This window comes from Rhinoraja longicauda, chromosome 25 (genome assembly GCF_053455715.1).
Source record: "Rhinoraja longicauda isolate Sanriku21f chromosome 25, sRhiLon1.1, whole genome shotgun sequence".
NCBI lineage: Eukaryota > Metazoa > Chordata > Chondrichthyes > Rajiformes > Arhynchobatidae > Rhinoraja > Rhinoraja longicauda.
Genome location: NC_135977.1, coordinates 733,281 through 748,079, shown reverse-complemented (window position 1 = coordinate 748,079; position 14,799 = coordinate 733,281). Strand labels below are relative to the sequence as shown.

Genomic DNA, 14,799 nt, shown 5'->3' with positions numbered 1-14,799 from the left:
GCAGCCGTGTGGGTAACTGGTAGCAGCCGTGGACCGATGTGATGGGAATCTGTGGCAATGTGTGGCTGCCATGTCACTGGTCTCCCCCCCACCATACACATAGCAGTGGGAAACGTTCACAAATCATTCAGCAACAAAGATTCAAATAAATAAAAATAACTATCATGTCATCAAATGAATACCTTGAGGAAATTCAAGTCAATGTTAGGAGTTTACAAAATCAAATTGGTCAAATGTACTGAGAAACAACTCTTCAGAGCAATAAAAAGGTGACCCAGTCGGATGAATCTTCCCTGTGATCGTGAAACACAAGCTCTCAGAGCCTGCCCCGAGTGCAGACGATTGAATACTTTGTCACATGTGACCAGTCACAGTGAAATTCTTTGTTTGCACACTCAAGGTATGCAAATAGTCGCCCACAGAGAGCACTGACAATGTTACAAATTCCCCCCCCCCCCCCGCGCCAGGTCCCCCTTTGTTCTTCCCCCTTCCCATGGCAGTTTCCCCATGCCCGGTCCCCCTTTGTTCTTCCCCCTCCCCACGGCGGTTCCCTGCACCAGGTCCTCTGTTCCTTCCTGTAACAGTGCTCCCCACCTGCTCCAGCAGCCCTGAGCTGGGCACTGCCACACTCCCTGCCCATTGCACTGTTCTGCATGAGCCCTAACCAACAAGCAATCTGCCACCTCTGTTAAAAGATCGCCTCCTCTTCCCCCAATATTACACGCTCTGTGCATTGTGTCACTGTGCTGCCTTGCTGATGATTAGGGAATGACGGGGTGTGAGTACATGGCCACCAATATCATTCTTCATCAGCGCTCATTAACTAGTGCCCCAAGCCACGATATGCATGAAATGGCCGGGAGTGATAGTGTTAGTAGAGAGCAGTAATGAACACAGCTCAGAATGCCGGGCTCCAAGGCCAGGCCAAGGGCAATGATGCCAGCGGGCCCAGGGCAACAATGGCATTCTACCACTGGTTCCTGATTTGTTCACTCAGACACAGGAGTCAGGTTGAGGAGGAAGGAGAAAATCGCAAATAAATACTTTAAAATCAATTCAATATAGTAGCCACAGCGGTTCTGAGAGGGGAGGGGTGTGGATCAGTGGGGAGGGGGGAAGGGGAGGGGTGTGGAGCAGTGGGGAGGGGGGAAGGGGAGGGGTGTGGAGCAGTGGGGAGGGGGGCAGGAAGCACTCTGGATCAGGTGGAGACAAGTGGTTCAGGCAGGGGGAATGGATAAACAATAATTACATTTCCCTCTGTTACTTCTTCAGAAACCTCAAATGTTAGTTGGACAGGATTTAACCAGGCCTGCTGGTTTTCTCACCACAATCCACGCTTTTCCAAGTGACTGCTAACTCCATTCATCATTACCATTTTTAGACCCATCGCCAAGATTAACTGGAGTAATCTGTATTGGGTTTAACCCTACACTCTCTTTGCAACAAGGGTAGGACATTTATACAGGAAGGAACTGCAGATGCTGGTTTACACCAAAGATAGTGACGCAAAATGCTGGAGTAACTCAGCGGGACAGGCAGCATCTCTGGAGAGAAGGAATGGGTGACGTTTCAGGTCGAGACCCATTCCTTCTCTCCAGAGATGCTGCCTGTCCTGCTGTTACTCCAGCATTGTATGTCTATCTTCGGTAGGACATTTGTACATGTTCTAGCCCTCAAAAACCACTGGAACACTGAACCACTCGTCAGTAGATCATGGGCTTATGGCTAGCCCTCTGCGATTTCCATCTCTTTGACAGCAACCTAGAAAACAACTGGTCTGCTCAGGTGATGCAAGTGGCACTTCCTATTTAATAACGCGAGTGGAATGCTGAAGACAGATCTATATCCAGGCTTGCTCTGTTCTCATTGAAACTGGCCCTTTCTCCTATTGATTATGTGACCATGGCGTAGTTAATATCCTTTCCACAGCCATTCTAACCCTGTGCATTGTCAGCAACAACAACTTGCAGTTAAACAGTGCCTTTAGCACACTAGTATATTTGGTTTTAAGGAACTTTTCAGAGAACAAATAGGTGGTGAAAGAGTCTTAGTGATCTGAAAAACAGCAGGTACCATTTAAAAAAAATGTTGATGCAAACAACTACACAAATGCCTCAGGCAAGCAGCAGTACCTTAGTAAGGAACAGAAAGTGTAGGAGCAAAATTATATTTTCAAACAAACGAAAAGGATATCTGTTAATTATAGGGTGACATGAATATGTTCATGCTGGATTAAGCGCAGATCGCAAGGGTGGAGAGAGATGGAGAAATGTCACACTAAATAAGATCATTACATCAGCATCAGTGGATCTTGAAACTAATTAGTGGATGTCGTTTCAACTGGGCTTTACCTTTTCTATCATTCTTAATTAAGTAGAATTAATCTTTGTGCAACGTAGCTCATCAACAAAGACACGGAGTAGTTGAACAGACTGACCTCCTTAGCAAGGCCAGATGATGCTATCAGTTGCTGCCTGGCCTGCTGAGTTACTCCAGCATTTTGTGATACCTATCAGTCTGCTCAGTTCACCAAAGGGCCTGTTTATTTTTCAGCGTGGGTTGTGATTATTTGATCCACTGCTGACCACAATGGAGGATGGGTGGGGCTGGGGGAGGTTCAGCAACACAGATGCTTTTGCTTCCACAATGCAGCTGGCTTTTTCTGCTTACTGGAGCCAGTTTGAATGACACAGTTAACTTACGCAGCAAAAGACGTCAGCAGCACACTGCTAATGGTTTCTATAAATAAGCCACATCACAAGCACCAGATGGCGTCAATATCGCAGATCCAGCAGCGGGCTAGATTTCAGCAACATCCGAGCTCACGGCTTCAACCTGCGACGTGGGCAAACACTATACAATGTGAAGGAGCCATTTCTCTTAAGAAACAAACAAAGCTTGTTCATATAGTCTGTAATTCAGCTTACTTACACTGCTAGAAACAAGGAATTGCAGAGGCTGGCTTGCAAAACAAGACAAAATGTTGCAGTTACTCAGCAGGCCAGTCAGAATCTTCGGAGAACATGGTTAGGTGATGTCTCAGGTCGAGATCCTTCTTCAGACTCAAAGAGACGGGTCCTGAACCGAAACGTCACCTATCCATGTTCTTCACAGATGCTGCCTGACATAGAAACATAGAAAACAGGTGCAGGAGTAGGCCATTCGGCCCTTCAAACCGGCACTGCCATTCAATATGTTCATGGCTGATTATCCAGAATCAGTACCCTGTTCCTGCTTTCTCCCCACATCCCTTGATTCCATTAGCCCGAAGAGCCACATCCAACCCTCTCTTGAAAACATCCAGTGAATTGGCCTCCACTGCCTTCTGTGACAGAGAATTCCACAGATTCACAACTCTCTGGGTGAAAAGGTATCTCGTCATCTCAGTCCTAAATGGCCTACCCCTTTTTCTTAAACTGTGACCCCTGGTTCTGGACTCCCTCAAACTCGGGAGTATTTTTTCCTGCATCTAGCCTGTCCAATCCCTTAATAACTGGCCTGCTGAGTTACTCCAGCACTTTGTGAAACGTCACCAATCCATGTTCTCCACAGATGCTGCCTGACCCGCTGAGTTACCCCAGCACTCTGTGAAACGTCACCTATCCTTGTTCTCCAGAGATGCTGCCTGACCCGCTGAGTTACTCCAGCACTTTGTGAAACGTCACCTATCCATGTTCTCTATAGATGCTGCCTGACCAGCTGAGTTACTCCAGCACTTTGCGTCTGTCTCCTTTATTTTTCTTGGTCTGAGTAAAGGTGGTGTGCATCTAACATAGATGACGCTCTGACCAACAGAACAATACACAATGCGCACATTGCTTATCTTTGGTTCCCAGTTTAATTAAAGTCATTATGTGGCTCAGTTTTTCCTTGAATGAGAAAGCCAAGTTGCAGCTTAGAACATAAAAGTGGAGTGCTGTTAGAGAGTAGTACTGTCAGAGCAGCTAACATTGGATTTTTCAATAGCATGTTATTGTGTACACTTCACTTAGTTTTTGTGTAAATTTCTTTGCAGCAAATGCGGCTGGAAGTTGTACAGTCCAACAGCTGGATTAAGGCCATAAGCCACTGCACAAAACTGCCAGGTTAACCTGACTCAATAAAAATAGAAATAGAAACCTTAGCAGCAATCCTGCAACATTTTAATCCATTCAAAATGATCCTGGACGCTAAGTAAAGAGCGGGTAATTTACTCACAGTATCTTCTCGATTATTTACCCTTCAACCAACACCAATAAACAGATTGTAGATCTGAAGCCAGCAGTGCAGTGCATGCACCCTGAGACCAGAGACTGCGTCCAGGGCAACAGTCAAGCAAGCACAGGAAGGCAATATTTATCATGGGTTCTGTACTGGGGAGGACAAGCACAGCATGTTGCTTTGTAGTGCCGGATAAAACGCACGCCTGTTGGGTGCAGAGTTAGGAATTAGTTACAAGAAGAACCCCCCCCCCCCCCAAAAAAAAAAATCCCTTCATTGTTCCCAGTCCCACTTGCTTTTAAATTGGAGGATGGAGCAAATGAATGTGTAGTTTAGGAAAAGGTACTTTAGATTCTTGGAGCAACATGACCATATCTGGGATGGTGGGGTCAGACCTGGGATGGTGGGATCAGATCCGGGATGGTGGGGTCAGATCCGGGATGATGGGGTCAGATCCGGGATGGTGGGGTCAGATCCAGGATGGTGGGTTAGATCCGGGATGATGGGGTCAGATCGGGGGCGGTGGGATCATGCATTCTCCTCATTGTATTGACATCACAAACAGAAATCACCTGGTTATTGACCATGTTTGGAGCAGGCTGCTTGCACATAAACTGGATACCCTACTCCCCACACTCCCCACATTTCAAAAGTGATCGCCCTTCAAAATTACTTAATTGGCTGAAAAGTCTGTGAAAATATACTGAGGTAGTGACAGCACCTTACAAATGTAGCAGACTCACAAAACTAGCCAATACTGCGGACAGGACAAGCGCACAAGGCTTGAGGAAGCAGCAAGATGCCGTCCAGGCCACCCTTAGATGCCTCCTCACCTACAGCAATAGTTGGGGAGCTGCAGCACCAGTGGGCAGTAGTCATCATGTCAGGTCACTGCAGCTGCTCAGCTCAGCAGATGCATGCCAGCACACCAAATCCTTCAAGCCTCCTTCCTCTCCCTAAGTCTGCGTATACTTCAACTCCTCCCCTCTCCTGCCCTGAGGTTGTTTTTGCCGGTAACCTGCCAGCTTGTTGTTGGGATGTAGGAGGAGACGAGGGCACTAGGTGGAGCCAACATTGTCCCTGAGAGAACGTGCAAACTCTACACGGGCAGCACCCATCATCAGAGCTGTGCGGTGGCAGTGGCTGTTACACACAGGTTCATAAACACCCAACTAGCATAATATCACAACATCACAAGAGTCCACAATGTTTCAGCATAAAAAAATTATTCCAGCATAAAAAAATTACGAAAAGATTAAAAACTGAACAGAAAAACTGTTTTTAAACAAAATCATCTGTATTTCTAATAGTGAGGCAGTGCGGTTGCCACTGAGATGCCAATGGTCGCCCGCACTGCCGTGGGATCGGCCGCAGGCAACATCATTCAGGCTGCCGATCGTAAACAACATTCCAACCCTGCCTAGTGTGAGAGGGCAGGCCTGGCCAGGCAGATGGTGAACCACCCAGCAGTCCAGCTCAACACACAACAGCCCTGATGTGAACCACCCAGCAGTCCAGCTCAATATACAACAGCCCTGATGAAGGAGGCTGCTGGTATCTGCTGGGACACCCCAATGAACATCATGACAAAGGCAATGCAAGTACGTGGTGAAAACTCATCGCCTTTACTTTATATAAATCCCTCCTGTCTTGGAAACATCCCTGTAAATCTTTTCTGCACCCTCTAGCTTAATCACATCCTTCCTATCGTATGGTGACCAGAATATGTCAATATTCTCGCAGCGGTCTCACCAATGTCCTACACAGCTGTAATATGAGGTCCCAACTCCTGTACTTAATGCCCAATCCAACGAAGGCAAGCATGCCTTCCGCCTTCTTCACCACCTTGGCTACCCGTGTGGCCTTGTACCCTGGTCTCTCAGAGTGTAAAAGCTGATTCACCACAATGAAAAGACAGAATCGCTGCAGAAATGTAAGTGCTGTAGTTCCAGAGCCTACCTCCTCTGACTGATGAATGTGACGATTTGGACGATGTGGACCATTGTTTGGTCAGTGTTCTTTCTGTTAATGAGTCAGTGTACTCCTTTAGATTGGTACTGCTGGATTCTATGGTGAAGCTGGGAGTGATACTGATGGAGCCCTGATCTCTCTCGATGGAGGTTTGGGTCAGGCCAGGCTGTTCCGCTTCGCTGTCGTTTAACTGTGCCACAAACTGGGCCATCTTCTGGGCCAGCATGAGCTGTGTTTCATGCTCCAGCTGCCGGATGTCCTCGATGGTCAGGCCGTACCACTCATCCTGCCAGCACCATGCTTGCCGGTGAGCTCGGAGCATCACTTTCCGCAGGCCTGGAATTCATGGACAGTCATTAAGCAGGCGGGACAGTTATGAACAAACCACAACATTACAGTATACTTCTGAAATTCCAAAATAAATGACTGGAACAATCATGCAGAATATGATACAACAGGTAAATATTCTACTGCTTAAACAAGATAAAAGGTTCTCAAAAATGGTGATGGACATTTCTTTTGACTAACTGAGAACAGCTATCAGAAGGAACACAATTTAACTGCTGGCGAAACAAGGTAAAGGATTCAGCAGCCCAGGGGCTGAATGGTTACCTCTGAAGAACAAGACACTCCGTTGGTGGAACCATCTGAAAACAAGTGGTAGACTAGAATACTGCATAGATGTTTGCAGGCATAAATATTCACCCATTCCATGACACTGCCCCCCCACACACTCATCATACCACCCTTCCACATACAGAAAACGTTTCTTCCCTAATATCTAGTTAGGATTTAAATTCATGAAGCTTTATGGATTGAGGAGGCAAGAGAATTTGTAGAGATGAGCAAAAGGAAAGGGAGAGAGAAGGACAAGGTTAGTTGGACGTGATATTCCATGATAATAATTTCCAAATCATAATTACAGTCTTGTCCAAAAATCAGTGTTGGGATAATGCCAGTAGCTAATGAGCAGTTAGTCTGACCTGGGTGGTAGGGATCTCGAACCAACCTGCAGTCAGTTGTACAAGGTTGAACTGATTAGAGAAAGTCAGCATGGATCTGTGAAAGGCAAAACATGTCCAACTGATATGATCGAATTATTTGAAGGTATCACAAATCCATTTCACTGTGGATTTGTACCAGCATCTGCAGTTATTTTCCTACACTGATAGAATTATTTGATGTAGTTCAGAAGGGGTTGATGGGATTTTGTAATTGATCTACATCAGTATTAGCCTATGGACTTGTAAAGGGCATTTGATAAAGTGCCACATCATCAGCTGATTGAGATTCCATCGTGCCCATCCTCATGGTCATTTCTTTTTCTCTCTTCTACCTTCTGTGAGAAGATACAGAAGCTTGAAAGGTTGTGTCCAGACTAGCTTCATGCCCACAGTTTCAGGAATCTGCTATCAGACTCCAGAAGCAATCAGCTCTTTCATGCCCCATTCTGGAGCATGCTGCCGTCTACGTTTACTCATTCACTACTCCATTATTGCATATGACAATCATTACAGATTTGCTTGTTTGACTACAGAAGCCCCTTTCGTTGTACTAATTTTAGAATTTTTCAAACCTTTGAATAAATACACATTAGAAACTGGAAAAACAATTGAAGACAGTTTGTATTTATATAAGAGAACAAAAGCAACAATCAATCCAAGGCTGCGGACCAGGCCAAACTGAAACTAGGGCAAAAGGAACAAGTGTTCTTTACACAGAGGCTAAATGAATTGAACAAATCATAGATATTACTTCGGAAAGAAGTTGATCAACATATATTCGATGACCTCACTCTCCATTACATAATGATATTCCACTGGAAACCACCTCTATTTGCCCGTGGCGTTAAGCAGAGCTGGGTTTGTCCAGGACATCTTTAACCCTGCAATCTCACTCGATGCCACGGACTTTCCTGCCTACCTCCCTAAGTATCCAGAGTCCTCCAGTCAAATGTGCTTTGCCAGCCACTGTTCCTAACATCCAGAATTCTGTAGCCCATGTTCAGATCAAGGCTGTGTTGAAGTCTAGAGTTGAATGGCCCTGCAGAAACTCAGTGGGCATGAGTGAGCAAATAAATGCTAACTGGTGACCTTCCGTCACTTCCTGATGGCTGAGAGTAGACTCATTGGATAGTTGGATGCTGGATTGGATTGATCCTGCTTGTTGTGGATGGGACAGAACTGGGGAGTCTCCCACATTGTCAGGTGAATGCCTGTACTATAGCTGTATAACAGGCCAACTGAAAAGGCCTTAGTGCTCATATCAAGGAAACTTGAATATACTCCGCCACTAAATGTAGCTGTGTCTTTTTGAATGGTGGCATGGAAAAGCACTTTGCCTTCTATTGAACACGCAAGCTGGACCTGACACTCACTCACCTACATCATGAATGAAGCGTTCTATTTTGGATTGCATTCCCCAATATCGAAACTCCACTTTGCAGAGTTTATACGCACACATGATTGGCATTTGTCCAGGCTTGTTCTTGCACTCTTCTATCCAGTTGTCTGTTAGGGGGCCCCTTCCTGTCTTGATCGACTTGTACAGTTTAGGGTCCTCTTCCGTTTTGTATTCATTAGGAGGAATAGGGTCTTTGACAATGTCAATGGGATCTGATTCAGAGAGGCAGAAGATCAAATATTTGTGCTGCACAAGAATCAACATATTTGTTAAAAAGTTGTAGAAAACCTTGCACATGAAAAAGAAAATTAAGTTCAGTTGATAATTTATTGCAGAATGCAATACTTACAAAAATTGCAATACAAATTTCAGAGATAAAATGAATTTTATAACCTTGAAAAACAAAGGATAACCATGGAACAAAATTAATGGACAGGATTACAGTTTAAAGAACAGAAAATATATTTAATATTTGGAGTAAACACAAACGATTGACAATCAAATGATCTCAGCTCTCAAATGAGGTTGGCTATGTTCACGTAATTATTGCCGCATGATCTTCCTGCATTTCTCCACTCTCTGCCTCCTTCCACCCCCTCCTTTCCCCTACCAGTTGAAGGTTATCGGCCACTACTCTAAATTCCCTTCTCAAAAGCAGAAAGGTGCTAACAGAGCGGGTGATCATGGCTTGAACGTTCATTACACAAGGAGCCACTTAGTTAGCAGTGGTCAACTATCAAGGCAACTCGATCATTCTCGAGGATGCCAGGGATTTATAGGCTTTGTCTTCACAATACTAGTTTAATGTACAATTTTAATGTTTTTTCACAAGAAAGAAGAGTGAAAATGACTGTAGCAACTTGGTTCAACAACTTTGTGAGTTCCTCACCTCAGATCAGGCACGTGGGCTGCAAATGTCTCTATTACCACAGTGCTGGTGGACAGAATGCGCATGCAGCAGGAATGGCGCGGAGATTTGATCTCCTGCCTTCAACGAGCTGCACTGCAGTTGGCATCAAATCCCAAGTCTGGCTTGCGGCCAGTAGAACTGAGCAGCAGATCCAACAAAATTCGCATCAAAGCTGCAGTAACATCAACCTTCATACGTTGCATGCAATCATCTGATGGAAATACCATCATGGTGAAGGCAAACTTAACTTGGCTGTCATTTCAGTTAGATTTCTCTTCATTAGTAACAACTAAAATGATTGTTACATAAAAAAGGGGAGATAGAAAGCAAATACTATACCAAGCATTCTTTGCCTTTTTTCAGCAGATGAGAGATTAAATACATTTGGCTGATCTCCTGCATCAGGTTTATAATATGTTTCAATGTCAATGGAGAACTTCTCTACAAAGGGACAGGTATACCTAGAACAAAAAAAAGAAATAATCATTTTGGAAAGTGAGAGGAAACTAACAATTCAAACGTTCCATATTTAGTGGATGAGAGGCCATGCCAAAGAAGGCAGAGTTCACTCGGTATGCGGGCAAGTGCTGAACCAAGACCAAAGTTAATAGCTCCAGATGGTAATAAGATGAGCAAGTTGCACCAGGCCTGTCCCACACACCTTCATTGGATCTGTCAGCATCAGATCTCAATTCTCCACATAGACATGCACTTCCTCCTCCGTCCAATGCACCAATTCCTCTCGCTGCCTTCTGCTGACTCCTAATCTGTGCTAAATTGAACATTCTCATGTTTATATTTAAATCTCTCCATTGCCTCATCTCTCTTTAAATCTGCCAAACACGATGAACTGCACCCCACCATCCCAAGCCTTCAATTGCTCAGACTTTACTAGCAGGAACAAACTCTACTCTATGGCAGAGGAGACTCTAGAGCGAGATTAGTTTCTTGAATTCCTCCAGCGAACTATTGGCCCACATAAAACATGTTTGATAGCTTTCTACTGTATTTGTTACATAATCAATATTTTTCCCAAGAACAAATGTAGCAGGAGTAAGCCAATGACATCTTGAGCCTTCACTGCCAATCACAAGAATATGAGGGATGCAATGCTTCTTTGTAGTCAGTTCATAGACCATTCCTGGCTGGTGTCTATGGATTGTTATCCTGTCAGATGCTTAATCGGTTTAAGGGCCTAACCATCTAATTTAATTAATACATTTTATTTTTTAAACTTTAGTATCTTTTTGTAATATTAAAAACTCGAAGAAGGTGCATGTCTTGTTTTTAGACTCTTTGGGTGTGGTGGAATGCTGTACCAGTGTGCACTAGCACAAAAAGGGTCTGATGTAAGAAGCAGAATGATGATTAAATATCAGTGAGTAAATGAGGGTCTTCATGTTGCGGGCTAGATGCTCACAATTCAGATGTTGGAACGGAACCTCAGTGTGGCAGGGCATTACCTCCGAGGCACAGTTCACCGCAGATGGATAATTAACCAATTACACTAATGAGGCCAAGCTGGGAGGTTTATGTTCATGCTGAGAACCTGTGTCTTTCCTCATGCAACTGTACAACTAACAGTGCATGTCATTCCACTGGCAGGAAATTAGCAAAGGGCTGTAAAATACACACCACAGAAAGTTCAGGAAGGCAGTTTAGAACGCCAAATGCAATGGCTCTTTTCACAGAAATCCATGAGCAAAATATATTATAATGGATTATGTTTAATTCTGTCAATTATAGTAACATTCCAACTTAAGCATCAGCATAATGACAATCTATCGAACTTGTTACTGTGTTTTTCTTTATATGTACATATAACATCCGGCCCACCTACAATCCTATGACCCCATCCTACCCATCAATAAATTACAACATCCTGTGCAACTGGAACAAAATGTCCCAACTTCTATACTAAATTCAGTGACTGATGAAGGCCAAAGTGCCAAAATCCTTCTTCATTATCCCATCTGCCTGTGACATCACTTTCAGGGAACTCCTGGTACCCTCTATCCTTCAGGCTCTATTGTTCTCTGTGAAGGTCCTACCCTGGTTTGTACCCAAACTAAAACACCTCATATTCATCTGAATTAAACTCTATTTCCCATGCCCCAGCCGACTTACCCCAAGCCCAACACCATCCACTGCAATTCATGATAACCACCTTCATAGTCTAAGATACCACATATTTTAGTTAATCTGCACAATTACTCATCAAAATCATTGGTATAGACGACCTTCGCTTTCCTACCATTAAGCCAATTTTGTATCCAGTTAGTTTCTACCTTGTTCTGGTATAGGGATAGGCATTCCATGACTCCTCTTCCACACGCAATGCAGCTTTAGGTAAAATAGATCGGAACCAGCTGGGTATGTGCATCCCGATGTGGTACACTTTGTGAGTGTATTGGCCAGATCCCCCAGGACCATCGTTATAGGGCCTGTTCTGAAGGATCTCCACTCCACTCCCTTCTCCACAAGTCTCATCTCTGCTCTTTTTCTGTAAGACATAAACACAGTTTGTGTGAGACACCAAGTAATACCAGCACTGGCAAACACATCAGGATGCAGTTTGGAATGATTGTAGTGGGTGGGGGGGGGGGGGGGGGGCTCCAAGTTAAACTGGGTTGAATAGTGCTTTAAGTTCCAAACTTCACTTCTTATCCCACATTGAAACATATTCATACCATTAGTACATCAAAATCAACAATGACATTAAGACCTTTCTCCAATTATTAGCCATTCATTAATTCAAAAGTTATTCTGAATGAACCATCAGTGAGCGATGTGTCCAACAAAAAAAGCTTTCCACTATACCTCAGTAGACGTGACAATAAACTAAATTCAAACTCAATTGTAACCATGGTCTGTTGAGGGATAACCAGATTTTCACAGCCTTTATCACTTTCTCAATAAGAGGTTTACTGAATTATGCACTCAGATATTATTCCCACCGCTGTCACAATTAACATATAAAAAGCCACTGCTGTGAAGCATATACTTACAGCATTTGTCTGTTGTTTTGTAATACTGCTCGGTTTATCATTGAGCAGAAACAACTGAACAAGCTGCAAATAAATGGCTTGACCTTTCCAATTTTAGCCAACTTGGAAAATGCAATGAATAATGCAGATGGGCTGCAATGCAATTTGCATTTCAACAAGGACAGCACCGGGCAGCTAATAGTCCTGGATTATAGGTGTTCAAAAAGTTAGGAAAGAAAAAAGGGGTTGTAATCCAAATTAAGGAAGGAGATTGTTTGCAAGATCAAGCACAGAATTTGTCAAGAGTTAAACAAGATCGAAGCTTTCAGACTCAGGACTGTAAGCCACAGATCATCGGACTGCAAGGATATTGGTGAATTGGGCAAGATGGTGGAGTGATTTTGTTTTTGAAGAGGATATCTCCTACTTCAACACTGATTGGGAAAGGGAGGATATCTCTTACTTCAACATTGATTGTAAAAAAGGTTTGAAGAAAGAGCAAAGGAGAGAGGTTTGAGGAATGTGTTCAGGAGAGCTCGCTTGTTCGCCATGTTTCCAGCTGGTTCTGGGGAACGAGGTAGGCCTCAGATCCAGGGTGAGACCAGTTGGGGATGGTGATCGCTAGAGTGTGTGGTTGAGATTAATAACGGAGAGGAATATAAAACAAAAGTTCAAAATGAGAGGATGAATAATCTACTATTTGATCAGAAGTCATCTGCCCAGTAAAATTGCAACCAGATTTTGGTAGGTAACATTGTAACTGAATATAGAAGACTGAGGGGGGATCTTATAGAAACATATAAAATTCTTAAGGGGTTGGAGAGGCTAGATGCGGGAAAATTGTTCCCGATGTTGGGGGAGTCCAGAACCAGGGGTCACAGCTTAAGGATAAGGGGGAAGTCTTTTAGGACCGAGATGAGAAAACATTTCTTCACACAGAGAGTGGTGAGTCTGTGGAATTCTCTGCCACAGAAGGTAGTTGAGGCCAGTTCATTGGCTATATTTAAGAGGGAGTTAGATGTGGCCCTTTTTGCTAAAGGGATCAGAGGGTATGGAGAGAAGGCAGGTACAGGCTACTGAGCTGAATGATCAGCCATGATCATATTGAATGGCGGTGCAAGCTCGAAGGGCCGAATGGCCTATTCCTGCACCTATTTTCTATGTTTCTATGTTTCTATAACTGGTAACCTAATAAAAAGGAATATTTCAGATACAGGTTAATTTAAGTATGTTTCACCAAAAATAATGCACAATGGATTTCAAAGAATAACTCCAGTGCAAACAGGTGAGAGGAATTAATATATATCAAATATAAAATATAGGGGAAAAGTTGTTAATAAATGTCAGCCACAATGGCTCTGAGCACGTTGACAAGGTGCTGATTGTACAAAGTGCAAAGGTTCTCATGAGCTGGAGTTCAGAAGGTGCTGGGTTCCATATTAGGCTGTTAATTAGTGGCTACGTAGGGAAAGATCGGCCAGTGATTACAATAGAAAAATCTCTGCTGCGGTCAGTCAGCATGGGGCTGACGTGTGTGGGGACTGGACCTTTCACACATGTGGTTACGACTCTGCATGATATTACTCAAAACATTAACTCAACTTCATTGAAGATCTTAATCCCTGTAGATGACTCTTCATACTGTTAGTTGTTTTTGTTATTTAACCCACAGCAAATATTGTAATTAGAATTTTCGATAGTTTATTTTTTGGTGTTCTGGATACTGCCAATGTGTCCAGAACATGGCAAAAGACATTTCTATTTGTCCATAACTGACTCGGAGATTAAAAGCTTTCTTCCCAATAACAAAGGTGGCTAATGGCTCCATCACCTTTGTTTGGCTATTAAGTAGCAGGTGACTCATGCCAAACCATTGCTGGGATTAAAGATGTACGGGAGCATAATCTAAATATTATGCTGTGTACATGTCAGATGTTAGAAACAAAAATATATTGCATTTTATTTCACAGTATCTTAGAAACAGACAGTATAGGTTTCACAGAAGTATATGACAAATTGGTTTCCTTTTGTCCAATTTGTAGCCACATTGTTTTTACTGAGATTAGTATAAGCTTTTGATCTGTGCAAGAAACAATATAAATCCATGAATGAATCCTTTGTACTTTAGCCTGTACGTCAGTATGTGCAACGCATGTTTACTGAGCAGCATTTGGAGTTTCGTCTCTATAGAAGCCTTTAAGTAACTGACGTTCTCCATAATTAAAAAGTGCTTGCTCTTATTGCATGTAATTTAATGCCATTAGTTTAGCCAAGAGATATCAGCCTCCATCTGTTGTACATCACTAGCGATGCTTCTGGTGGTACACA

General features: G+C 43.4%; 1 protein-coding gene across 8 annotated transcripts in view; it reads right to left on the bottom strand.

Moving 5' to 3' along the window:
* The window catches only part of pitpnm2 (phosphatidylinositol transfer protein, membrane-associated 2), a 139,113-nt gene that overhangs the window by 48,789 nt on the left and 75,525 nt on the right, over nt 1-14,799 (bottom strand). For 7 of the 8 annotated variants that reach the window (XM_078421691.1, XM_078421683.1, XM_078421688.1 and 4 more), the window contains 4 exons: nt 11,773-11,987; nt 9,824-9,945; nt 8,553-8,786; nt 6,160-6,507 (listed from right to left, as the gene is read on the bottom strand). In XM_078421691.1, the coding sequence (XP_078277817.1) occupies nt 6,160-6,507; nt 8,553-8,786; nt 9,824-9,945; nt 11,773-11,987 (919 nt within the window). The remainder of the gene's footprint in view (nt 1-6,159; nt 6,508-8,552; nt 8,787-9,823; nt 9,946-11,772; nt 11,988-14,799) is intronic. The other variant, XM_078421687.1, reaches the window with a different exon arrangement.